Genomic DNA, 27,607 nt, shown 5'->3' on the forward strand with positions numbered 1-27,607 from the left:
GCGACCCGCGGGAGGAAACCGCCCCCCGCGCAGGGACGCGCCGTAGTAATTTGCAAAGGGGCGGCGCGGGTGATGGGGGTGGGAGGTGGGCAGGCGGCCCGCCCCCCCCGATCACATGGCGACCCCGCGCAGCCAATGCGGGGGGCTCTCGGACCCCAAGGACCCGCGGCCCCCCCCGCTCTATAAATGCCTCTCCAAAATGCAGCGCAGCTCCTTTCTCCCGTCCCGCCCGGTCGCGCTGCTCCGCGCCCCGCGCAGCTGCCCGCGGGTCTCCGGCCCTGCTCCGCGCTCCGCTCCTCCCCCCTCCCCCCCCCTTTTTTTTTTCCTTTTTTTTTTTTTTTTTCTCCCCCCTCCCCTTTCCCCTCTCCCCGTTTTTCTCCTCCTTCCCTCCCCGCGCCCCGTTTGCATGCATTGTCTGTCTCCCAAGATGGTTTGTGAGACCAAGATCGTGGCGGAAGACCATGACTCAATCCCGGGAGCCAAAAAAGACACCATCATTGTTTCTTCCTCCCAAATGTGGCCCACCCTCTCGGGCTCCCCCTCCTCCCCCCCTGCTCCCCTCGGTACCCCCAAAGAAGAACCCAAACGCGACAACGTCTACATCCGCGAATTCCACCCCTCCGAACAGGAGGTGGTGCGCCGCATTTTCTACGAAGGTATCATGGAGCGGATCCCCAACACGGCCTTCAGGGGGTTAAAGCAGCAGCCCCTCACCCAGCTACTCTACGCGCTGATGGCGGGTGAGTAGCGACTCCGCTCGGGGTCCCCACGGGGATGCGTGGAGCCGGGAGCGCCGCAGCCACGCGGAGCCGCAGCGATGCGGAGAGAGCAGCGCATCGCGGCGGAGGGAGAGGGGGGTGGTTTGCGCTGCGCGGGTTTGGAGGGCGGTGAGGGGCTCCCCGCGGAGGTTGCGCGTCCTTGCGGTTGTTCTGTGCTGGGCGTTGAGGTGGGGGGGTGGGATGGGAGCGGTGCGCGCATCGCAGCGCGCAGCTCCGCAGCGCGCAGCCCTGCGTACCGCGTGCCGCCGTTGCTTGGAGACGGCCGGTCCTCTCCATCTCCGTGTGTGTGTTGGGGGGGGATCACCTCCTAGGGTGGCAATCCCAAAATAACTCCTGCAAGGTGCTTCCACCCCCCGCAAATAACCACGTGTGCCCCCTTCGAAACCCCCCTTTAAAATAAGAATGTGCCCCCAAGCCCCCCCTTCCTGGAAGTAATGGTGTGAGCTCTGCTTTTGTGTGAATAATAATGTGATAATGCATGTCCCGTCCCCCCCCCCCCCCTAAAAACGCACTCTCCACCCCAAGCCTGGGTTCTCAAGCCATTGGTGGTTGCAGGTGACCCCTCAAGCTCTGTATTGGAGAGGGACTGCTGGCAGTAGTGGGGCGCTGGGAAACGACTACTAAAGGGTCCCCCCCAGGAGCCCCCCAGGCCTTGCATGGACCCCCAGTCCCAAGGCTGTTGCCCCTCCCCAGCAGCCGGTGCTTCCCAGTCTGGAAATAGTAATGCCGCAGTGCCAAACACATGGCTGCGGAACACGGTGCCTGCAGCACAGCCCCCCCTCAACTGACAGCGGGGCGCAGGGGGTGCCCCCAGCAGCCCCTCTCCACCCCTCCATGCACTGCAGGAATACTGAGCTGCATTGTCACTTAGCACTGCTTAGGGAGAATTGCACCGTTCTCATGTGCGAGCTGCAAATGTCTGTTTTGCTCTGTGTTCTTTATTAATTTTATTTTATTTTTAAATGAGTTTGTATTCCGAAATCAACACTAAATTCTCTTTTCTGACAGGTGTCGTTTATTTCTCTTCCTTATCTCCATAGTAATGTGCTTTGTTGTGACCAAGTCCTTCCTGCTGACCTGCTGCTTGCCCATCTTTCTGATGGGCATGAGGTACTACTTCAGCAGAAAAGTTATCCTCCACTATCTCGATTGCGCGCTGCATACGGACATGTCTGATATCGAGCAATATTACATGAAACCGCCAGGTGAGTGTGAGTGCCTGGGGCTGCCTTCCCCCCAACGGGGACTGTGGCTGCCCCATGCTGCTGGCACCTCGTCCTCTTTGCAGCAGCACTGAGCACAGCTATAAAGTTGCCAGAATGCAGCTTTTAGGACATGCCAAGCACAAATCCATCCATCCATCCATCCATCCCCCCCCAAGATGTTTAGTCATCCACATCTGCAGGCAGGCGCTGGGGGCTGTGCTCTTCACGCTCAATTGGGGTACAGAGAGCTGGATGCACCCCATGTTCCTTGAGCTGGGGGTTTCTTTGCCCCCTGTGTGTATCAGGGCATATGGGGTGCTGGTGAAAGCACATTCTGCCATATTACTCTAGAAGAACCTTCCTTAATGCAAGCGTTTTGGAAGGAGCGTAGATCAGGTATGTAAAGGGATGTTGCTGGTGTTTGACATATGCCTTCATCTTCTTGTTATGCAAGTGCATGTAATTAAAAGCACAGCATCTAATGTTTGACTGTTAAGCTGCAAATAGCTCCTACGTGATTAATAACAATAAAAATCTCCTACACAATTAATAATAATAAAAAGAAGTCCTTTGCAATTTGTCGGGGGGAAGGTACCATTCCCATTCTGTAGGTGAGAGCCAGAGCTGGGGGCTCTCTGGGCTGCCGGGGGCTGTTACTGGGTTGGAGGTTTGCACTGTGGTTGTACCGTGCTCCTGGGGAAGTGGGCTGGGTGAGATGTGCCATTCATCATCTTCTCTCTCAAGGCACCACTCATTGGTTTCTCCATGTGATGGTTTTCGCTGCATCACTGCTGTCCCCAGTGTGGCAGAACTCTTCCTAGGGCTCTCCTCATTGGTAATAAAAGCCACAAACTTATGTTCTCTTCACTCCTAGTATTAAATCCTTCTAAAATGGTGCTTACCTTGTAATAAGACTCAAAATGCCTTAACAGCATTTCTTTTGGATGTTGCATCCCATTGCTGTGTCCATCTACATGGGTTATATTTAATTCCCAGTGCTCGTTCTCGTGACAACAAAACCATGTGTAACTTGTACATGTCCTTAAAAAGAGCTCAATATTCATTAAAGCTGTTGTCACAAAAATAAATGGGCTGTGACTTCACATTTCCGAACCTGTGTGGTGAGGTCCAACAGTGCACGGTGCTGGGGGGGGAGAGCTGCAGGAGAGCAGGAGCAGCGAGTGTGAGCTTTGTAGGTGCCTGAGCTGCATCTGTCCCTGCAGCCTGAGATGTGCATGGCCACAGTTGGGGTGTTCTTACACCAGTGTTTGTGGGAAAGGCTCAAATGAAGAGTTGGGAGTGTCCCCACTTGTGTAGGGTCAGCAGCACTGTGTAGACAGCGTGCCTTCCACCCATCAGCGTTGCTGCTTCTTGATACCTAACAGGGCTGATTTCAATTTCGGAGGGAAGTGTGGGCTTTAGTTTTTGACAGAGTTTAATCACGTGTGATTAGGCTTCTGCCATGCCATAAAAAGCAGATTTATGGGACTGCTGGTGCTTGTGAAGGGTGCCCGATGATTGTAGCATGAAGCGAGTTAGAGTCATGATCTGGTAGAGGCCAAGAGGAGGCAGCCAGGACTGCTCCATCCACAATTCCAGTGCCTGTCTGTGTGCTGTGAAGCTGTGTGGTGCTACCTGCATGAGGCACCAACCTGGCATTCTGATCGTTTATTTCTGCTCTAGAAGACACCAGTATAAATACAGATATCTCCGAAAGCTTTGAGTTCCTTGCCTTTCTGGCACTGATTTTGCTGTCTATTGAAACACACCAAGAACAGGCAGTGCTGTGCCATATCAGCTCCCTATCCCTGCACAGAGGACAGGAATGACAACAGAACAACTTCCAGACCCAAGTTTTTCTCTTATTGTGATAGCTGACGAGTTAGCATTCAGACATGAATTAGTACAGCAGGAACAAGAAGGGCTCCTCCTTGTAAGTAGTGCCTGTTGTTCCAACTTAGATATTAGTGAAGGCTTTCTCAATTGAGTATTATGGAAGAGTCATAGAATATCCTGAGTTGAAACAGACCCTTAAGAATAATCGGGTCCAACTCTTAATGCTGGAACAAGAGCCCAGTGAGGCTGTAGGTACTCAGAGCTTGGCTAGATGCGGTGCAGTGAACAACCTGGTGTGACTTCAGGTGGAACAGGCAGGCAGAGGTAGAGCTGGGTGTGGTCTTGAGGTCTTGGATCTCAGTGTTGGTTTTGGCTTTACTGAGGTATTGCTCTTGGCATCCGTGCCATGAAGAACTGCCTGTCATACCCAGGTCACGGTTCTGTTGTGCGGAGCATCCACAGCAAACAGCCCTCTGCTCACAGGGAGGGAATGGGTTGCTTCTGGTGGTTCTGCCAGAGCATCTGTGTGGGCTGTGCAACCTATGGATCAGCTTAAGAGCAAAGGCCAAAAGCACAGTATGTAGTGGGATGCTGGAAGCACCATGCTTCACGATTAGTGTTACTCGCATCGGAGTATTTCTTTTCTTCTGCAGTTGTCTGACCCACCAGTCTGCATGTTAGTTATTGTCTTGAATTTCTCCCACTGGGTTTTGTGTGAACGTAACAGCATGTGCTGACAGCCATTTTGCTGAAGTACACAAGCCAAAACTTAAATATTTGTTTGCTCTCATCCTCCTACACTTGCACCAAGGATCTGGTGGAACATTTGGGCCAGTTTGACTCTAAGCCCAAAGGCAATAGATTGAGTTGAAGTTGATGTTGACTTCAAAGGAATTAATTGTTGGCATTGAGTTTGGTGCTGGATTGGGATCTTAAAACAGAAGAGTGAATGGCCCAACCTTCCGCAGCTCTTTGTTAGCTTGCATTCCTCATTTTAAAGTAGCACTTACTGGAATTCATCTTTTTCCGCATAAACTATGAAATAAGGCACTGGGGTGGTAGAAAAGGAAGGAATTGGATAATAGGCTTAATTGTCAACCAGAGTAACTTGGGTTCTAGTAAACAACAACAACAAAAAAAGAAATTAATTTTAAATAGAGAAGTGCGGGAGGCAGGGCTTTACGCAAATAAGGGGAGCACAGCTGGAGCTTCTTTTCTGGTCTGATGATTTTGACGACTAATCAGTTTTACAGCATCTCTTCAAGCTTCTGTCACGGTGGTTCTGTGTATGTTTGCAGCAGTTTGTGTGTTGGAAAGATTCTTGGGAGGTTGAAGTCTCTGCTGGAAGGCTGATGGAAACCAGAACTCCTCACTTCTGGTGCCAGCCCACTGCTCTCCTGAATGAGCAGAGCTTGGGTAGATGAACCAGCATGTTTTTCTGGGGTAGTTTCAGCCCTTATCTCCTGTAACTGTCTGTCTTGCCCTTCTGCTGGGTACCTCTGCAGAGGGATGTGTGTATGTGTGCCTGGTGGTGGTGCAAAGATCTCCTTGTTGCAGAAGCTGACCTTTGTTGGTGTTGTTTGTGCAGAGCCCAAGCAGGAGGAGCAGAGAGCATGGGCAGGTGACCTGGAGAGCTGTGGCGGCCAGACCTGGTGAAGGGTTGAGGGCATCTGCCTTGCATAAGGCAGCAGGTGAAGCTGAAGGGATTGAAGCAGGAGATGTCAGGATGCATTAAATGCACCAGTCTGGTGGCTGTGGTTTCTTGCATTGATTATTCTGTGGTGGTGTGAGCAGGGCTGGAGGGAGAAGTTCTGTGTTCACTGAATCCCCATCTTAGGCTTTCTCCTTTCAAATTGGGTTCAGGGAGCCAGCCATCTCTATGTGTATATCAGAGAGGGCCTTGACTGCATTGAATGGGGAAGGGTCTGCCTTTGTTCACCCAGTTCAGGCTGCTGGTGAGCAGAGCAGTTCTGTTTCCATTGTCCCCAAGTACACGATGAATAGATTAATCCTGAATGACAGTATTGCACTGCCCTGAAAGAAGGATGGCTTATGAGCCATCAGTCTGAGCTGCTTTTGGGTGGTACGTTCAGGTTGGCTATTAGGAAAAATTTCTCTGAGAGTGGAAATGCATTGGAACAGTCTGTGCAGGGAGCTGGTGGAGTTTCTGTCCCTGGAGGTGTTCAAGAAGAGGGTAGAGGTGGCACTGAGGGACATGGTTAAGTGGACGTGGCGGGGATGATTGATGGTTGGACTAGATGAACTTAATGTTGTTTTCCAACTTTAATAGTTGTATGGTCTCTCAGCTGAACTCTCATGAGGTATGTCTTGTCCTTGACAGAGACCTTGAGCTTGTGTTCTTACCTCAGGATTCCAATTGAGGTAGGGGCAGAGAGGGCTTGTGAGAAGGTGCAAATCCTGCTAGTTTCCTTCCAGGCCTGGGCAGGGAGTTGGAGTCCCCAGATGGCCGCTTTCCATGGTGGGGATGGAAGCCTGGGGCTGGGTATTGGAGTACACCCCCAGGCACAGGGCTGACTCTGCAGCCCAGTTCTTCCACATTCTGGGTAAGGCGAGCAGCTGAGCCACCAGATAAGCTGGAGGGACGCTGCCCAGTGATAACATTGTTTTGAAAGAATAGAGCAGCTCAAGCTTTGCAAAGCCAGGGCTTAGTTACCTGACCCCAGGATAGGGCTCAGGGCTGCTGCTTCCCAGTGCAGGAATGTGTTTTCAGAGGGCCCTGCCTCACTTGCCCATCCCTGAAAGGCAGCTGGAATCTAAGGCATCCCTATCTCCATCATTTCTTGCTGGATCATACAGCACCCTGACCTCAGGCATCTGCCAAACCCCTTCACTGGCTTTTGTGGGTTGGGTTTTTTAGGGATTTTCTCAGGCGTGCTTCTCCTCACGGAGAGATGGGGAGTGCAGCCTGAGGCATGGAGCAGGGGCAGGAAACCCAGGAGAGAGGCTGTGTCCTGAAACATTGCATTTCCCAGCTCTGCTCCCAACAGTGCTGGAAGAAACAGAGGTCAGGTCTCGTATTTTGGAGGAGAAGGGCCTTGCTTCCGCTGCCTGCCAGTGGAGGTAACTTCAAAGGATGAGATGGTGCACCTCGGAGAGATCCTGCAAGAAAAGATCTTTAGTGTACTTTAGAATGGAAAACATGGTGCCTGAATACATCTTGGACTGGCCTCCTGTGAGAAGACTGCTAAGCAATTCCCAGTGTTGCCTTTTTTTTGTTCCTAATGCCTTAGCTGAGCTGGAACTGCCCGCTTTGGCAGTTCTCACATTCAGTGCCTGTCTTGAGCTGAACTTGTTGGGAAGCAATAAAACAGCAACTGATGTTTTCAAGTGTTAGAGATGCATGTTGTCCAGAACTGGTGATTGACCAAAATATTTTATTATTTGAATTATGTAAAATGTCATTAAACTTAGAATCATAGAATCGCCAAGGCTGGAAAAGACCTCCAAGATCATCCAGTTCAACTGTCCACCTGCAACCAATATTTCCCCCACTAAACCGTGTCCCTCAGTGGCTCCTCGGCCCTTTTCTTGAACACCTCCATGGACAGGAGACCAACCCCCATCTCACCACAGCCTCCTTCCAGGTAGCTGTAGGGAGCAAGAAGGTCTCTCCTGAGCCTTACAAGTTGTTTCGTGTGAAACCTGCCTCTTCAGATACAATTGGCGTTCCATCCTGCACTCTCATATCCAATGCTCTGCTCCTGCAGCCAAGCAGCAGCAGGGACCTGCCCTCCAGGATGGACGTGACACCTTGCTGTGCCACTTTTCTGGGGCTGAGTGTCCCCAGGGCTTCCTCCAGCATGTGACCAAGTGTGGACAAACCCAAGGCTGGATGTGGTCCGCCCTGGCTGATATCATGGCCAGCCCCAGCCTTGCCCTGTGCCTGTGCTGATAAGCACTTGGTGGGGCTGAAAGAGGGAAAGTGACACCTGAGTCTTCAGTTTTTTCCAGTTTTAGGGATGCTCAGGCTGTGCACATCTTCTTATCTTGAAGAGCAATGCTGTAAGCCAGGAGTTTACCACGGAAAAGTTGAAGTGTCCTGATTAACAGAGCAGCCTGAGGGTTCAGGCTTCTTCAGGGCTATGGTACAGACCCAAATGGGATAAATGCATTAATGGAGAAGCCGCTGCAGCCTTGCTCCCCATAGTTTCTCTTCTTTATTACTGGAGCAGGAACGAGTGTGCAAACCCATTCCTCAACATGCATATCCATGAGACAAAAATAGACCTTGCTTCAGATCCAGCTTCAGCACATTCCCATGTCAAAATGAGATAAAGTTACATTTTCTAGTAAATTTTGCGGAGTGCTGTGACCTATATTTTTTTCCCTTGCGTTCAGAAACTCTCTCTTGAGGTGTCCCTAATTGATGTGGCTATCGGTTCGTGCAGCGCTGTTGAGTTTGTACCGATGCCTGGTTGGGAATGGCGCTGCTGGAAGCAAACTCTGCGTGCAGGTGTTTAAAAACCCCAATATGTGCAAGTGCTTTTAATTAATCTGTGACATGAGAAGTAGTGAGTTGTGCAAATGGCACACCAGCAGTTTATAGGCTCGGTTACCTCCTCAAGAGCATTAAATGTGAGCTGTGTGGGGACTTGTGAGCATGAATAGAGTAGCAACATCAGGTGTTGTGGTTTTGTCTGACTTAAAGTAATTTTTTTCTGTACAGCTTCCTGTGACTGTTGCAGTGAATAAACGTGAGGAGGAGTGCAGAGTTTTCTCTGTGAGTTAAGCTGTGAAGCAATGAGTCTCAATCAGGGTGCTCAATGGCTCTTCTTCCTTCTCTCGCTTCCTTCAGAGTGGCTGAGATTTAAAGCAATTACCCAAAGGTGTGTTTCAGTTTAAGGCTTTTGAAGAGATTTAAACTCAGTCTTCACATTAGGTGCCAAAGTCGTGGTGAGAGGCAGAAAAGTCCAGAGCTTTGAGCTGCTGTGATGCTGAGTTTTGGATGTAGAGCATGAGTTGAAATCTTACTATGGTTAGACTGGATGATCTTAAGGGCCTTTTCCAACCTTCGTGATCCTATTCCCAAGCACCAGAAGCACTGTATTTAGCCTCTTAGGGATTTCCAGGAGTGTCTGTGATCCTCATGAACACAGCCAGGTGCCCAGATACTTTAGGGGAGCTATCAGAAGGCTTTGCTCTGTATCTTAAGGTCTCTAATATTTGTTAGATACCAAGCCTAAATACACGGCTTGGTTGTCAAAAAGACAGAACCCTCCAAATCTGGAAGTGGATTTCAGAAAATGGGCACATTGCTTCTTGCAGACTTTCATCTTCTTGTCTCCGAGTCACGAGGCTGGGATTGCCTTTCCCAGCAAGCCAGGTTAACCACTGCCATTGGAGTGAGGGAATTGTACCTTGGGGGTGCTCACCACTATTAATGGGTATCACAGAGCCCACCCCTCGCTTTGGTAGTGAGGTGCTGAAGGTCTCTTAGAAATAACAGCATGTTTTGTGCTGCTCCCTGCCTTTTAACGGAGTGGCTGCCGGGTGCTTTGCTGGTGTGTAGTTCTGCAGCGCACTGAGTGATGCACGGCCTTTGTTGTCTCTGCATCAGTGAAATGGGGAGCTTCAAAGCGTATTTATAGGGTTCTTTTATTGTTACCTTTTTGCTCCCTGCCCCCCAGTGAAGCTGAGGAATCAGATATTTTTTTCTTTTCTTTTTTTTTCCTGACAGCTGGCTAATGAAAGCAGCCTTCACGGGAATCCAAACACAGCAGAGTGCCTTGCTTAGCTTCTGTTCGCAAATCTATCATTTGTAACTGGTGCCAATAAGAGGATTTATTTAATTCTTTTGACAAAAGCACAGTGGAATCATCAAGAAACCTCTGCCATGCCTTTATTAAGGCATCACAGCCGGCTTGTGCTGGTCTGGTTAGAGACAGGTGTGTGCCATGGTGTCTGTTACAGATGGCTTTGAGCCACGCGTTTATAAGTAGCCTATTGACCCGCGGGACCCCAACGATCAATTAACTATTTATGAGAGCACGTACTGTATCATTTCTTGCCCTCTGTAATTGCTCAGAGGGTGTTTCTTTACGGAGCTGAAGGTGTCATTGCTCACAGGGTAATTCCAAAATGTTGACCTGGAGCTCCCAGTGCTTGATGCCAAGCGGGGTTTGTGTTTTAAAAACAGGTTCTGAGAATTAAAGACTGCTTTTCAAAATAGCTACTGGGAAACACGTATTGCAGGTGTATTTTCTGTAACGGCGCTGTGAGATAGTGCTACATAAAACTGATTTTGGAACAGTGTAAAAGCAAATACAGAAATGCAGTGCCTTGTGGCAGGGTGTGCTGCTTGAAATGATAACTTGCAAATAATAGTTTGGTGACTTGACATTCGTTTGTTGTCTGTAGGATTTATTCAAGTGATAGAGCTGAAAACCTGAGTTTTTATGAGGACACGATTCCTGTAGTGAATGTTTTGAAGTGAACTTAATGCTTTCCTTGTCAGTCAGGAGTGTTGGTTTTCATACAGGATTTCTTCTGAAGCCAGGCATATTTAAAATAAAAAATGCTGATTAGAGTAGAGCCCATGTTATCTCCCAGGCATTACCCGACTTACTGGGCCATAAGGGGCTGTGGTCTTTGCATGGTATTATGAGGTACGCACAGAATCAGACCTGCACAGGTACGCACAGAACACCTGAATCTGAGCCCTGTTTTAATGACAGAGGCATTTTGTACCGATGTAGTTGTTGAGGAGGTGGTGCTGTGGGAGCCCCCTGAAATCCCGGTAGAACTGTAGAATCATTAAGGTTAGAGGGCACTGAGGTCATCTAGTCCAACCGTTGGCCCATCACCATCGTGCCCACTGAGCCACATCCCTAAAAACAGCAGCCCAGCAGAGATGTGGGGATGAGCTGTGAGCAGGATTAGTGCCAGTCTGGGTTGCCTGTGTATTTACTTATCTGGCTAAAGATCTTCAGTGAATTCATGACAAGAGTGTGACTTGTTTTGAATTGACAGAAACTGTGTTTTGAGCACATTGCTTGCCTGGGTTTACTTTTCAATGCAAGTAAGAGCTATATGAACTGCTCCTGTGCTCCTTTATCAACGTTTGAATCCTGACTTGCAAACCAGTATCAGAAGTGCGGGCTGCTTGGCTGTTCTGCTGGTTGGGTTGGGGTTCTTGGCCAGCTGGCTCCTCGGTGTGCCCAGCAGACACGTACAGTGCTACCAGATCACAACAGTGATATGGGGAACTGACAGTGGCTCTTTGTTTATTTTTGTCTTTTTTTTCCCCCCCTTTCCTTTCCACCACCATTCTGCATCCCATTTCTCTGCTGTCAAGTTGCAGTGCTTGCATTTTTCCTTCTTTGAATCCCACTTGGCTCTCCTACCCATCCTTGTGCTGAACTCTCTGGTGGGTTTGTGTGGGCCAGTTCTTGCTTCATTTATCACTTGTGACGGTTCCCCAAAGCAGCAATCTGCATCTAGCATCTCCCCTTCTCCTCCCATCATGTTTTTAAATGTGTTTATGTCCCTTTGCTTAATGTCATTCTATAGGTCCTTCTCTTTCTTAATGTGCCATTCAGATATCTGCACGGTGAGCACAGGCATTTATTTTTGTTGGTGGAACGCTCAGAATAACAGAGATGAGAAAACAAACACAAGTCAGCTGCACAAGGATATTGTGTCTGCTAAGCTGCAAACACGGTGCGTCAGCGCATAAACCCACGTGGCAGTGGGGAGAGAACATTTTGCCTGAAGGCAAATGTACAGCCAACAACAGGATTTCTTACACCTCCTTTAAATCCTCTGACCCACCTCACCCCGATCCATATCTGGGTATGTCCTATTGATCTTTTCCACTCTGACTCTTTCCATGAAACCTTTTCTGACCGTTTTAATAGGATGTATGAAATCATTACTGCAGGCAGAGTACATGGAAAAGTTGTTTTGCTTGCTGAGATCGGGGCTTTGGGTTCTTTTTTTGGAGGTGCCAAATCTGTTCATCCTCCCTGGAACTAGCTAACAGCATCAGCACCCCGTGTAACACTTCCAGTGGGAATCCAGGGAAGACCTAAATATGCTGTCTTTCAATTTAAAATAATGCAAGTAGTAGAACAGCAATGAGAAGCTTTTGAAACGGGGCTCTTTTGGAGCACCTGCTGTTTCCAGCACTAAGCAACTGTGGATGGTGTTTAGTTAGAGGCAGAGCAATGGAAGCGCTCCGGGTGCTCAGCTGCTGTCTGCCTGACAGTAGTTTGGTTCTTCACCCTTGGAGTGCACTGGTGAAGTCACTGCTATCGGAATGGCAGTGGTGGTGCAATTGGTCAGAAAGAGGGAGGATGCAAGTGGGGGCAGTTGGTGTTAGAAAGGGGTGGCAGTGAGCATTTGGATGGATATTTTTTTATGAAGCAATCCAGACTTTTTGAAAGGACCGTTCTTGAAAAGCTTCTGCTGCCTGTAAAATATATGAGGTTCATTTAGCAGCTGTGAAAATACACGTCTGGTCTGATTTTAGAACCTACAGATGCTCGGAAGATAACATCTAGCTGTGCAGAGGTTTTCATTCAGGAGTAACCTATCACCAGATTTTGCAGTGTTTTGTTTTGTTTTTTAGCCCTCAGCTCTCTGAAAAGCATCAAAGTATCTGCAAGGCTTCTTAAGAAGTGCGAGTGTTTTTCCATGAATAACTCAAACAGCTAAGGAAGGATTTCAGCAAAATTATTAAATAAAGAAAAAAATCATTACAAAGAAACCCCTGACACCCCTTATTTCCTGAGGCAGAACTGAGAGAGCTCGGCTCAGAGATTCAGTGGAGCATTTGCTTTGAGTCAACCACATGCTTCCATCCTTTGTCTTTTGTTGGGAGTCAGGAGCACACTGATGGGCATCTTTCAGCACAGGTCCATGTGTTGTTTTGATCTTTGTGGGAAACCTGTGGTGTAAGTGGGAAGTGCAGTGGCGTGGAGTAAACCTGCCTCCAGTTTGCTGTGTGTGTCTATCAATTGGCTGCAAGAGAATAGGTGATGTTTACAGGATGTCACAGAATCGTAGGGTGGCTTGGATTGGAATACCTCAGAGATCATGTATATCAGCAGAAGGCAGTATTAGACTAGATTAGGAAGAAATTCTTTACTGTGAAGGTGGTGAGACACTGGTACAGGTTGCCCAGAGAGGCTTTGGATGCCCCCTCCATAGAGGCATTCAAGGCCAGGCTGGATGGGGCTGTGAGCAACCTGATCTAGAGGGAAGTGTCCCTGCCTATAGCAGGGAATTGGAACTAGATGGTCTTAAAGGTCCCATCCAGCCCAAACGATTCTATGAAGGAGTTGTTCCATCCAGGAACCTGCTCTTGTTTCACTTGTTCTTCTCTGTCTTACAATTGAGGTTTAATATATACTTTAGTGTTGCCTTGATAGATACAAAAACCTTCCTGGATCCTTAAAATACTGCATTGCTACCTGGATTGCATGGGTTTGCACCTCTCCTGGCCATGGTTGCTGTTGGGTGCCTTATGTGTAAGAGAAGATCCTTTCTGAGCAAGGCTCAGGGCACAGCAGTATCTGCTATCACCAGCTGTAGACACGCTGCCCTGCACTGGTGGGACTGGTCAGGGTGGTCTTGCCTGGTAAGTTGAGCATGTCACAAAGGTGTTGTTATTTTTACTTTTCATTTGTGAGATGCAGACACTCGGCATGTGATTTTCATTTTACGTTAATGCATCACCCACAACAGGTCCATCGCCTGTGCCCAACCTGACAGATGTTCGTGTATTTACGGATGTAGTTTTCCTTTGGTGCCGCATTCAACAGATGTGCTAATTCCAGTCTGGATGTAGTGCAGTTTGGTGTAATTAAACCCAAGTCACCCTGGCCTCGATAAGGCACAGAATCTAGTTTTTAACCAGTGGTTGATTTTTGCACTTAGGCAGTGCTGTGGCTTCACACTGGAAACGGCTTGCTAAGAGTTGAAAATACAAGCGGTGTGCGATGGTTGGGGCCCATGGTGCTCCACAGTGGAGTCTGCAGCATGGTGGGATGGAAAGACAAGTGCTGAGGCTTTTTAGAGGACCTTTGTTTTCATTCCTCACATGCTAGAAAGAAACAATATCTTACCCATAGTTTTAGCGTCTGGCCTTGATGTGTAGTTCTCCTAACGGGACATGAGGGAGGAAAGAAAAGCCCTTCATGTTGGCGCAAGCAGGTAGAATGCAATTGAGCAACCTTACCCCAGGGCCATACTTGGTTGTGTTAAGTATGAATAAAACAGTCCTCCAGAGGTTAAATATTTATGGTAAATCTAGAAAAATAAAAGGTCGGCAAGCAAGGAAGGTGTTAGCTGTCAGGAATATTTGTTGCTTGCAATAGACTCAAGGAGATCAAGTTGTGTACTGTCTTCAGCCTTTAGTTTGTACCAAACCTGTGCCTTCAACATACTCTCATTTTTTTGTGTGTGTCTTCCTCTCCTTTGAGCAATGAGCTCTTCAGTGTGGTTTCAAAGAAAACATGACTGCTTATGGTGGCTGTTTCACTCCAGCAGATCATTAACGCAGTGGCTGGGGAGCTTTGGATCGTTGTGTTAGCAACCAGGCAGGATTCTTATGAAACCTGAGTCATCTGCAGAAAGAAAGGCTTTTGGAGCAGCAGAGTTGTATTTATTGTTAGGTTTTGGAGAGCATGGTGGTACTTTCTCTTTGCCAGACAGAATATAATGAAACGCGTTCCCCATCCTTAAGTGCCTGATACTGATCTTGAAGCAGAGGACCTGCCCTGAGGTCTAAGACCCTTCTGGTCAGTGTGTCTGCACCGTAAGCTACTCCTAATGAGTACTCATAATTATTGCTCATCAGCTGTTGTAGTCATGAGGTCCCCATTCAGAAGCTTTTAAGGGCAACAGGAACATTTCCTTTTAATGTGCTGAGGGGAAAAAACACGTTTGGAACCATTGAAACGTGTTGCATAGATTGTTTTGGCTGAATATGCACACTCACTTTGTGATGTACAAGTGAACATTTCCAAATCGTGCCTTTGGCCTTTTGCATTGCTTCTGTGGCCTGGGTTTCCTTCATGTCCCTGAAAGTAGAAGGAAAGGTCATGCTGTTTGGGGCATGTGAATGTGGATTCTTTTATGCTTTTAGGTTCATCTTCTTACATACAGCTGGGTATTAGAGTGGAGGAGACCCGTTCAGCCTTGCTTTAAACTCTGATTTAAAGAACTTGCTTGTACAGATCGGGTGTTCTGTCCTAATGCACCATTATACCATATCCCACATTTGTGTCTGTATCTTGGGGGTAGTTCACCCTGCTGCCTTTGTCAATTCTATGATCATAGAATCATAGTATGGGTTGGAAGGGATCTTTAAGATCATCTAGTTCCAACCCCTGCTGTTGGCAGGAACACCTCCCTCTAGTTCAGATTGCTCACAGCTCATCCAGCCTGGCCTTGAGTGCTTCCAGGGAAGCTTCCAAAGGACCTCACCAGTGCTTCCAGGGAAGCATTGCAGCATTTGCAGAACGCTGAGTAGGCTTTGATACCGCTGTTTGCAGAATGGCTTCTCCTGAAGGGTGAGTCACCGTAAAGTTTGTTGACCTCCTTTAGAACGGCATAAAAGTTCTCAGAAGTCCTTGTAGAGATCAGAATTGCTTTTATTATTTAACCTTAAGTAAATGCAATGTTGGTTTCTCCCTTTGCTTTGAAGCATTTGATGCAATTCCTGTGTAGGTGCATGCACTTCTGTTCAACTGGAGGGAAGCTTGGCTAAATTTAGGCCAGACGAGTAATGATATATGGCTAAAATAAGATCAATTCTACCCATTTTCTCTTTATGATCTATGTCTAGGCCAACTGCTAAGCTAAAAAGAAGTCTTGATATTGCTCAGTGCCTTTTTGTGGTAATGCACATAAAGTAGAAGCCAGCCAGCAAATAATGAATACTAAAACATCCAATAATTCTAGATTTTCCAGTTTTTTTTTCAACATTTGAAAGTGAAATGTGCTGCAATGTAGCTCCAGTACATTTCAGAAAGCACTAAAGCCATAATAGGTTGAGAAGATTGAGAAGATGGAGACTGAGCATTAACAATGTCCTTTTAAGAAGCTGGCTTAAAGTGCAATGAACAGCGCATTTTATTTTGTAAACTAATTTAACTAATGAGGAGCTCATTGTCAGAGCTGTCATTTGAAGCAGTGACTGGGGGTATGCAGGACAGCAAGGCTGGCAGGAGGGCTGCCTTCCTTCTCACCTTTATACTTCTGACTTAAAACAGCCTGAATACTAAAGCATTGACTTACCTAAGGTCTGACTCCACAATTTAGAGGCTTAGTGAGGATTTTGGATTCGTGGGGAACATCTGCTCTCAGGTTGCTCTAAATATTCTTTTCTTGCTGCTTGCTGCAGACCGATCTGTGCTGCTCAGCCAAGGTGTGTCATGCTCAGCAAAAAAGAGCTGAGCAGAGGATTTCAAGTCTTGCTGTTGCACTTGTTAATATAGCAGCCTCTGAGATGCACTGGAAGTGCTGCCTGTGTCTGGTTTTGGGACTGTCAGAAATGCCTGCAGGGTTTCATAGGAGATGCTGGGCCAGACCTGGCCACTTTCTGAAGTCTGGCTGCTGCAGAAGGTTTGTTTTCTTCTTTTCTGTTCTGCAGTCCAACAAATTGTGTGAAGTGTAGCTACTTTCCAGCATTTTAGGATTTTCTGAGAGGCTTTGACACCTCAAAATATGATTCCTGTGACATAGGAGGAGGATGCTTTTGAGCTCCATCCGGAAACATGGAAAGGCGCTGGTCAAAGTCAGTTTTCCTATTCTTACTCAAAAGTTCAACCTCACCATGTTTTCCCGTCCTCATCTGAAAGTATGAGCTGAGCACGGCTGCTGTTCTGGACTTGCTAGTGGCATGTTACAAAACAGATGTTTGACTCTGAACCCTGGAGTGTTCTTGGGTTTGCAGAGATGTTTACGTCAACCTAGAGTCTACAGAATGCTGGTATACCCCAAGCTAGAAGGAACCACAGAGATTATCAGATCCAGCTCCTGGCTCCAGGGAGTGAGGATGAAAAAGAAGGCAGATGGAGAAGCAGTTGTGTTGGTTGGTGGTGGCAGCTCATCCATCTCTCCTGCTGCTGTGCACACGTCAGTGATTTGCCCCTTGGATGCCCCATGAATCAGTGGGTGTCACCCACTCTGTGCATCCACATGGCCCAGCATTCTTCCAGCACGGAGCTGTTTGTGTTGGGGCAATGAATCCTGCTGTGGTAGGTTGTGTTGAGTTATTTACGTGAAGGAAAGGGTCCCATAGCATTTCTAATTTCATGCATGGGTAATTCTTCTGTGCCCCTGACATTTTTGCTTCTCCATATCTGTGTCAGCTGAATAGGGATGCTCACGAGTGTCAGGAGTGCCAAGGCAGGACTCTCATATGTCATCCAGTTTCCACCACCATAAACTACTCTAAAATGCCATTATTTTGTCGGAACCCTCCAGGAATGCCTCCTAACTGAAGTTCAGTGTAGAATTATTTGTAGAAGTTGTTGGAGCTTGTTACTCAGCCCTGCTTGAAGCCAGGGGGAACTGGAAAGGTGAAAGGGAGAGAAACAGGCCTGGAAAGGATGGAGGTAACGGAGGTGATGCACTGAGCTTTGGGGCTTTTTAGCTGGCTATATGCAAGTAAATCAGAGTAGCACAACCTACACAGTGTTCAGTGCAGTATGGCCCCACTGGGTTCCCCCTACACTGCCCTGCTTGGGCTGCCCAAAACCACCACGGAGCTTCCAGGGCAAATGACTCCAAGGGGAATATGTAATGCTCTGCGATGTGACAGTGTGCTGCATTCCATCTGCCCTGATATTCCTATGCAGTGGTGTTGCAATGGGACCCAGGGCATCAGTGGGTTGTAGCAAAGAGTTTGGGGCATACAGGTTTTGCAGCTGGTGTTATCGAGCCTGTCGGTTTTGGAAAGCTTCTGTGTGTGATATGTGAGTGAGGGACATGGGGAATTGCAAGACCTGCTCTTTGGGAAGTGCTCAGCTGTTTTTTCTTTTGTTTTCCCTTTTTTCCCCAATGTAATGATATAGGGGAGGGTGTGAGATGTAGGTTGGCCCTGTATGCAATGCTTCAATGTAAGACAAGGCACTCACTCCTCCCATTGAGCTCTGAGAACACAAGAACCTCCATCCCCTCCCACAACTCACACCTGCGCATCGCTTTCCTCCCAGCAATGCGGGTTTGCAGTGTTTAATCCTGAGGAGGCTGAACAGAATTCTGTAGGTGTCAGCTTCCTTCTCACTCAGTGGCTCACTCACTGGGATCACCTCCTTGGTTGGAAGATGCTCTGAGGACATTGCTCCTGACAGCTCTGAGCCGGGGGGGACTGCTCACATCTGTGTCATGGTAACATGCTAAATCAGCACTGAAAATCACAGTCCATCTGAAATGTGCTTGTGGGGATGTTGTGTCTGTCTGGAAGTGAGGTTCAACGAGTAATTGTGAACATCATTGCCTCTGAAAGAGGGTGAATTCCTCTCATTTTGATCGTGGTGTGAGCTGGTAGCATCACTTCTCTGGGTGGTGTCCCCTCCTTCATGGAGCTGCTGAAAAGGGAGGAAAGCTGGAAATCAGTGTGTGTGCACCTAATTTGCTGGAATGGACCCACAAGGATCATCAAATCCACCAAATCTCTGCACAGGAGCACCCAAACCCTCTGTCTGAGAGCAGTGTCCAAACACTCCTTGAGCTCCAGCAGCTCAGTGCTGTGCCCACTGCCCTGTGCAAACAAACAGAGAGACCTCAGCTGTTCTTCATACATCCTGTCCTCCAGAGCCTTCCCCATCTTCACAATCTTCCTTTAGTTGCTCTCTAATAGTTCCTTGTCATTCTCATATTATGGCCTCACAGCTGAGTTTAATTGCCCAGCCTGTGTGCCACCTGTGTGTGAAATGAGAGCTCGACCTTCAGGAAGTAGAAATGCCAGCAGTGAACAAAGAGGGGAGAATTCTGGTCTGCTGCAGGAATAGGGTTCCCAGAAGTGTCCGGTGTTGAGCTCCCAATGAAAGCGCTGTCACAGGATTGCAAACCCTACACAGGCTGGCACCAGCCATTGGCTGTAGCTGATCTCCAGCCCTGCGGAGTGAAGGATTTGATCTGATCTGGCTTCAGGAAAGGGGTGGGTGAATCAGAGCAATATCTTTTGGTCTTCAGAAGCTGGGAATCATCCTTGAATTTAGAGCTGTGCCTTCAGCTGAGGAGCCATGTCTAACTTTCCTAGGTGGATCTTGCCACCAGCTCATTGCTGTGTGTGTTTTTTAGAGCAGCTTCACTATTACCATGGCTCTTTTTTGAGCACTGTAAATAAAATACATCTGAAGCGACCATCACTTCACCGTGGTGATGTCCAAGTTGGCAGCCAGCTGCATGGTTTAGGTTAATTGCTGACAATTTGGTCCAGCTTGTTGCCAAGGCAAAGGAAAGATGCTGTTAACTGAAAGACAGACGACAGGAGAGCATAGGAAGATAAGACAGAACGGCTGGCCTCTTGCTATCCCAGGTGCTTTGTGTAGCTTTATGGAGGTAGGAGATACAAGAGCATTTGCTTTATCTTACAGTGTATTTTGTAGATCTTTTATATCCTACTACGGCATCTCTCCTCTACACACTTGTAAAAGGAAAGCTTTTGGAAGAGGCTGCTCTGGGTGCCACAAGTGGAGATGTGAGGCAGAAAGGTCGAGCTTCAAGGGGAGTGTGGTAGGAGCACCAAGGCAGGAGACAAGGACGTGGTTTGGAGATGGCTTGCAGTGAGACCACATTCAAGTGGGAAGCCTGGGCATTACGGCGTGAGCTGGAGTGTGTTTGGAGATGCCTGAGGTGCTGACAGCATGGAGATAGAGACAGTTGAAGTTAAATGCAAGACATGTGTGCAGAGCAGCCCTTTGAGTGAGTCTTCTTGCAGGATCAGAAATCTAGAGAGCAGTTTGGGGCAGCATGATTTGAGAAGGTTTTGACTGCACCAGTGATCGAGGGGGGGACGCCAGAAGATGGAGGCAGGTGAGAGTAAAAGCAAATGCTGACCAAGATGAGCATCTGAAGGGCAGGGTGAGCCGCAGCCGTCAGGGTGTGTTTATCTTTGAAACCGTGATTATTTTCAGATCACAGTTCAAGGGAGTAAAACGTCAGCACCTGCTATTAATAGTGTTGCTGGCAGCGAGGCTCTTTCTTATTGCTGACAGGTGAGAGGAAGATAATTTTGTTTCATCCTGAGTATGAAAAAGTGCAAAAATGAGACGGGCTCTGATTCAATCCCCTCAATCCTGAAAAGATTAGAAGGAGATCCCCCGTAGTCCTTAAGAATGAGGATATGGCTTGTATTCCCTGGGCGCTTCCCTCCTGCTCCAGATGTGCTACGCATGTATTGCTGGAGGAATTGGGTATGGAGCTGCAGCTGGCTAGGATCAGTGGGGAGCAGTGAGCCCTGGCAGAAAGCAATCTAAAGACTTGCAGTTTCTTCTCCGAAGGAGTGGTGAGGCATTGGAACAGGCTGCCTGGGGGTGGTGGTGGGGTCACTGTACTGGGAGATGTTTGAGAAGAGGGTAGAGGTGGCACTGAGGGACATGGTTAGAGGGCATAGAGGTGATGGGTTGATGGCTGGACTAGACAGTCTTAGTGGTCTTTCCAACTGTAATGATTCCATGATCTAATTTATCTGAAACTTGAGGGGTTTACTCAGCAGAGAGAAGCACCAACCTGAGATCAGCAGTGTGCATGGGGATCCAAAGAACCACTTTAGGTAGCAAATCCCTGTTTGCAAGAAGCGTTGCTCCCCAAGGAAGGGATTTAACCAGACCCAAAGTGGATCAGACGGCGCTGGGTTTGCAGCTTTGGGATCTGGGCATTTTTCTGTAGGCTGGTGGCAGTCTACAGCATGGACATGGAGCAATGAACATACTGGGGTCTGATCATGTCGGTGCAAAGGGAAGACAAATACAGCTCGCATTGTTTGAGCAGATGTGTCCTGTCTGGCACTAATTATAAGCGTTTCATGCACAACACACACCAGGAGATGTGCCAGATAGTGTTTCTTTTCATGTTGAACTTGAAATCATTATAATCAAGCTTTAAAGTTGTAAGTTAAAGCTAACAAGATGTGCGTGTTTGCCTTGGTTCTACTTGCAGTGAAGCTGGTCCTTGGTGTGAGGATGAGCATATCAGAGGAGTGTGAAGAGTTTCTGTGCTCTGCCCTGGCAGCCATGTCCAGCTTTGTTTTTAAAATAGGCAGAAAACCTAAAAATTTGGGCAATGCGCCGTTTTACAAACTTTGGAAGTGTTTTGTTGAATAAGCTTTGCTGGCTCCTCGGGCACGTGAGCTGTCTGTTAAGAAAGGAAAAGCATTAATATACAGAGGGAGTAATGGAGGTGGAAGTGCAGAAGAGTGTCTTGTTTTGGGGAAGACGAGCCATCTCTGCTCCTCAAATGCAGGGGAAACCCTGAAGCCCCATTCTTGGGCTATGCCACTGGAGCTGAAATTGGTGGCAGTGTGCATAAGGATGATGAGCACCACATTATGCAGTTCAGTGGTCCAGCAAGCATGCTGGAGGCATGTGGGATGAGTGATAGAGGGCTGACAGGGTATTGCCATGTAGTGCACAGTCACCACATGATGTGCACTTGTAAAAATAAGGCTGACGAGCAAAGAGCCATGAGCTACTGGAGCCATTGGATTTGTGTGCAGAGGGAAAGCAGCTGCTGGTCCTCAGCACTCCTGAGTTTCATCTGGGGTCTTGTCTGAATGAATTACAGCGTGAGATTTGGGCAGATGCAGGGGGATGAGTGGCATTGTCAGAGTGGTGGCACTGAGGAGATGTTTTAGCTGCTTGTGATAAGTGGGTCAAGATGGGTCCCAGCGTGTTTAAAAATTAGCTGTTGACCTAGATAGCAACAGTGTGATGATGGCTCACAGCAGGAGCAAAAGCAAGTGTTAGTGCTGGCACTGTGCATGGCTGAGTGCAGTGGAAAGGCTTGGAGCTGATTTATCCTGGGTGGCTTGTTTCTGCCCCACTATTCATTGGCTGTTGTGCCATGGATTGTAGCCATCTCCTTCTGATGGGGGTACCTGAGTCCTAAAGTCACAGCATGTCGAGATCTCGTCTGGTCAGTCTTCTTAATGTAAGGCCACATTCCTCCTGTGCAGACGTTCACATTTTCCTTCTAAGTGAAAAGTTTGTCATAGTATCCCTCATTAGCTGATGTAATTGAGTAATGGCTTTCTTGGCTGTTAATTAAGCAGCATCCAAGTTGGAATCACTTTTGCCCTGTGATGAAAGCATTAATCTTCTCAGGTCAATTAAAGGCACTTTGTTACATGTTATCACATCACGTGTTATGTGATGATCTGCTTTAGTTAAGACCAAAGTAATTCATTCATTTAACTTCAATTGTTTTGCTTAAGTTGTCTTGCTAGTGGAGCCAAATGGTGCTGCAGTGCCCTGGAGCTGCAGTAATTTGTAATTTCATTGGCTCCCATGTTGATTAGTCAGCCTGAGCAGCTGGTTGGGATGGGTACCAATGTCTCTTGGTGAGATCCATATCCCACATGAGCCATTTTGTTGGAAAGCCAAGCAAACACGTGGCTTCCTGTGCTGTGGTTGGATCTAGGGAGGTGCAGCACACAACCAAAGGTCTGTCCAAATGGGGGCCAGGACTCAAGGTGGTGTAGATGCTGGTATGACTGGAGAGCACGACTGCATGCAAGTTGGGATTTGCCCATCGTGCCCCATTACAGTGGAGGATCACCCGTTGCTATTAGGTGCCAGTGGCTGAAGCTGTCAGGGACCAATGCAGGGCCACACAGAATAGGGTGCTCAGATCCATTTCCAAAAGTGGCTTTTGTAGATCTCCATGAAGGCACATATCCGTACTTTAGAAGCTTATAATTGTTAGTGTCTATGTTTTGTTTTTTAGCAACTTTATGTACATATTCCTCTGGAAACAAACATTTCCCTGGCATTGCCAAGGGGAAAAGCAAGTTGGGTCCAAGCTTTCAGAGCACTTTAGTCCCCAGGCAGCTACATGTGGTGCTTTGTTTCCTACAGGCTCCTGCTTCTGGGTGGCTGTCCTGGATGGCAACGTGGTGGGGATCGTGGCAGCGCGAGGCAACGAGGAGGACAACACGGTGGAGCTGCGCCGCATGTCTGTCGACTCCAACTACCGTGGCAAGGGGATTGCCAAGGCCCTGGGCCGCAAGGTGCTGGAGTTTGCCATGCTCAACAACTACTCCTCCGTCGTACTGGGGACCACAGCTGTGAAGATGGCGGCCCACAAGCTCTACGAGTCCTTGGGCTTCAAGCACGTAGGTGTGGTTGAACATTACGCGCTCCCGGGGATGACGCACTCCTTGCTGGAGAGAATGTTCTTCCAGCTTCGCTACCACCGCTACCGCCTGCAGCTCCGTGAAGAATAAAACCCAACCAATGAGCAAAAAAGCTATTTTTCTCCTCCCCCTTCCAAAAAAAAAAGAAAAAAAAAAAAAAGAAAAATAATAATAAATTACCCTTCTCTTTCTTGTCACCGTTTATTTGCCAATTTTGTGCCCCCCTTGCTCCCTCATCTCATCCTGGCTTGCTCCGTGCAGCCTGGTGGCCCAGCCTTGCGTGCTGGAGGCGGCGGGGCTGGAAGTCAGCATCCTACAGCCCAGCCTCCCGGGGACTGACAGAAAGCACAGAATCTTCCCTGCAACATCGCACCGCCACTCTGGTGCGCCCAGTGTTCTCCTTCTCCAAGTGTAAGATAACATAGCGATGCATTCATCATAGTGCAGAGAAAATTACTTGAATGCAGTTTTCAGTATTTCACGCACCAGTAAGTATAGAATATGCATTCGTCTTACCGTTATTTACTGGTTAATAGTTTCCAAGGAAAACGTGGGGGGCAGCCCCCAGCCCAACCCGCTTGCTGCAATGCATGAAGAGGAAGCGTGCGCTCGCACTCCAACACATCGCACTGCCACCGCGGCACTGATGTTGCACTTTTTTGGATGTGCCTCATCCTGCCAAATGTCTGAGAGCCCCTCGGCGTGTGGGAATCACAGCTCCATCCTCATCTCCTTCCCAGCCAGCAACCAGACTCGATCCGTCCGAACTCTGAGCCCCGATGTAACATAGCCGAAGTGAAGATCAGCCCCATCTATCTCCTGCGCTACCGTCGCCACGCCTGACCTGCGGCGCTGGGCCAGGCTCCGCATGTGACTTTCTCTTTGCTGCCTTTTGGGGTGGGTGTTCTTTTTTTTGTTGTTTGTTTGGCTTGGTTTTATTATTTTTAATTTTTTTTTTTTTTTGGTTGTTGTTGTTCATTTTTTAGTTCTGGCTTTTGCTGAATGGTGTCACTGAGGCATAATGGAGGCTGCAGTTCCTATGGCAACACATTTGCACATTAATGTGCGCACCAACTCCGAGCACTTCAGAGAAGCAATGTGACAGATAATAGCATTTTGGGGGGCTCTGGGGGGTGGGGGGCACGTACTTATTATCTTAACCAGCTGCTTGTTTGATCCATGTAGATGGCCTCACTGCAGCCTGCCATAAAAGGTAATTAACCGCTTTAATGATGTCAAGATTTGTGAATTGTACAATGCAAAAAGCAATGCAAAGCAGATCCGGCATGTGTCTGTACCCAGTATGTATGTACAGTGCCTGCCAACTAAGAGTAACCAAGGCTACAGCTTCTCCTAGCCTGAAATATCAACTTTTATAACTTATTTAAACAAATAGCAACTTTGCATGAATTACGTCTTGGGGTGGGGGGGGGGAGGGGAAAAAAGAAGATGAGTAGATTTTACTTTTAAAACGTGGTATCAGAAATATAAAGAGAAACACTTCTGGCTGCACTTAATTTGGGGTGGGTGGAGGGGTTTCAGCTACGTTAACACATTCAAAGGGAAAAGCCCTTTCACTCAGTTCCTGGGGGGAAAGAAGTAGTTACTATTTCACAAGGTATTATGTGTGTAGGGGGGGGGAATGTTCACGATCAACTCGGTGAGAGGATAGGGGACGTATCAACAGCATTGAAAGCGTCGCAGTGTGCGGGAGGGGCAGGGTGGTGTGGGGTCCCATCCCTGGGCAGCACCAGGAACAGCCCCTTCCCCATCCGTGTTGCCAGCAATAAGGGGGGAAGGGGCGGAGCAGGGGTGCTGTGGCACAAGGTTAATTAACACCATTTCTGTATGGGGGCACTCTATTTTTAATAGTCTTACTATGCTGTACATTTCTCCTGAAGCTGAAATAATGTACTGTTGGTTGGGGGGTTTTGTATAGTGTACAGAAATGGGCAGAATATTTTCTTGCTGCTTTCAGTGATTTATTAACCTATGGAAAATAGACAACTATAAAGTGTTAGTGAAAGGGAAAGGAAAAAAAAAAGAAACCACAAAACAGTTTGTGCCTTTTTTAGTTTATTTTTCTGTTGCTATATAATCACTGCACTAAAATCTTTCCAGAGGGGAAAAAAAAACCAACAACACACAACTAGTCTCTTAATAAGGGAGGAATACGTAAAGCCTAAACTGAGCATTAGGGGTTTTTTTATTGGAGTATTTAATTGAAAGAATGTCGCTGGTTTTATTTCATACCTGTGCCTTTGTAATGAAACCACCGCATCACCCTATCAGAAAAGCCAAACCTGGAATCAATTGTACCAAGATCCCACAGATACAGAAGTACCGTCAGCCTACCAGGATTGTTCTTAAGATGAGCAAACTGAAGCTGGTGATGGCAGAAGCTGCTGGTGATACCTGCTGGCTGCTGGGGATGTGCTGAATCTTTGCCATTTGGCCACCAGTTGCCCAGTGAATTCCATCCTGTAACGCTCTCGTGTGTTGCTCTGTGACCTGTGGCTTTTTGGAAGGAATCCATCCCTTGCTCCCAGTGCCATCCATCCCGGGCGGCTGGTTCTGGGAGGGAAGGGCTGGCTGTCAAGCGTGCAGCTTTGTGCTTGCCAAAGAAGGAGAGGGCTCACGGGTGCGACGCTGCTGGTGCTGCCCCAGCTGGGCTGTTTTTCACCGGACAACTCTTAGGTGCCAGTGTGGCATCCAAGGTGCAGCAGTGGGGAGAAGCACCCCAGTGTGATGTTTAGATGATGGCTGGCAGATCCATCGTATGCTGTGCCCCATTCAGGGTGCACCCGTTCAAATGGTGCCATGCAGGGAAGTCAGAATCTGCAGCTCTCTGCAGGGCCCCTAGAAGTGTCCCTGTAGTCTCCGTAGTGAGCTCCTTGCTCCTCCTGCATGATGCAGTCCTGCAGCAGGACCATCCCTGTGTTCTTTTCACTGGCTCAGGCATCATCTTGCTGCTTCCAGTTGAGCATCAGGGTGGCACAGAGCAGTTCTGAGCTTGGTGCTGGCCAGAAGATCTGGACCCACTGCCTGGAACTTGTTGAAAACCTATTTCCAGTTGTCATCTAATCCCAGCAGTGAGGGGCTGCTGCTGACTGATGGTGTTTCTGCACAAGTGCATCTATAGCAGGAGCAACTGGAAGAGCAGTACATCCCTTGTAAAGCTTGCCTTGGGTAAATATGAAAGCTAACTGAGGCCACTTCAGGGCCAGGCAGAGCAGCTGGATAACTGCAGATGTCCTCCAGCTGTGCCAGGCACCTGCTGTTCCCACGGGTTGTATCTGCTGCCCTTGCATTGCATGGCGATGCTGCCATCCCTTTAGCACCATGGCTGTTCTGCTCATGTGTCCTCAGCTCGAAGCCAGAGATCACCCGGGAGAGCAGCTAGGGGTGGTACAGGACACTTTTCCTTCAAAGTAAGAAATTTTGCATTGTAGAAGCTCAGGAATTGCCCCAAGAGATGAGTTCCCTTGGAGATGAGCCGGGACACCCTGCACATCTAGAGCAAACAGCATCCCAAGCACACATCATGTTTGGCAATAAGATCTATGGGGAGCTCAGCCTCTGCTTGCAGACAGGTCAGCAATGAAGGATGTAGTTTCCAGTTTTACTTGCAAGCCACGCACTGCTGTTTGTTGTCAGTTCAGTCCATGTCCTCCCTTGAGCGAAGGCGGCAGCACTTGTGAGGTGCTCAGAGCTGTGCAGTGCTCCTGGCCACAGGGACATCGCTGCTTCTCACTTGTGCTGCTGTCACTGCAGCCGTGGTCAGGGCAGCACCAAAGAGGTCAGCGGGAGTCCCAGGGGGAAATTCACCGAGGAAATGGGGATTTTAGGAATCCCAACGAGGAGCGTCCGCTGCTCACTGAGTCTTTTTGATCCTCCATGCAAGGCCGCTGCCTTTTAATTCGACGCATTTCCTGGCTGAGGTGCAAATGGGTAGAGAGGGACTGCAGGGATCCCAGAGCTGCCAGATACACGAGGGTAGGAACCAGCTCCGGTTACTTCTGAATTAACAATCTAATTTTAAGTTTGCTGGGAGCCTGCGTTTCATTAGCGCTGGTATAACGCTGTTGGTATGCGCTCTATTTAAAGCTTAATAAAGGCATTTTAATTCCAAGCTAACTGGAGTCTTGCGGTGGAATGTACTGTACCGCATAAAGAAAATGAATGGGTGCAAGCTATTAAATAAGCTTTAACATGCAAAAGGACCTTTTTTTTATTTTTTTTTTATTTTTTCCTTTTTTCTATTTTTTTTTTTTTTTCTCCCTGAAAAATCCTGAGCAAAATCCTGAGCAAAAGTGTGTTCTTGCGCTTCTCAGTAGCAGACACTGTGCACAGAGATTAGTTATCTCCCACTGAAAAGCTGCTGCCTGCGACCTCCTTGCGAGTACCTTTCATTGGGAATCAAAGGAGCCAGAGAATCCTTTGGACAAGTTGGTTAG

The 27,607-nt window shown here is 48.0% G+C and overlaps 1 protein-coding gene across 1 annotated transcript; it reads left to right on the forward strand.

Moving 5' to 3' along the window:
* The first annotated feature begins 42 nt into the window (after window positions 1-42).
* Window positions 43-23,389, forward strand: NAT8L (N-acetyltransferase 8 like). Its single transcript, XM_072334422.1, has 3 exons — window positions 43-740; window positions 1,820-1,984; window positions 22,873-23,389. The coding sequence occupies exons 1-3, from the start codon at window positions 116-118 to the stop codon at window positions 23,238-23,240; spliced, it is 1,158 nt and encodes a 385-aa protein (XP_072190523.1). The 5' UTR covers window positions 43-115; the 3' UTR covers window positions 23,241-23,389.
* The last annotated feature ends 4,218 nt before the right edge of the window (window positions 23,390-27,607 follow it).

This window comes from Excalfactoria chinensis, chromosome 4 (assembly GCF_039878825.1).
Source record: "Excalfactoria chinensis isolate bCotChi1 chromosome 4, bCotChi1.hap2, whole genome shotgun sequence".
In the NCBI taxonomy this organism is placed as follows: Eukaryota; Metazoa; Chordata; class Aves; order Galliformes; family Phasianidae; genus Excalfactoria; species Excalfactoria chinensis.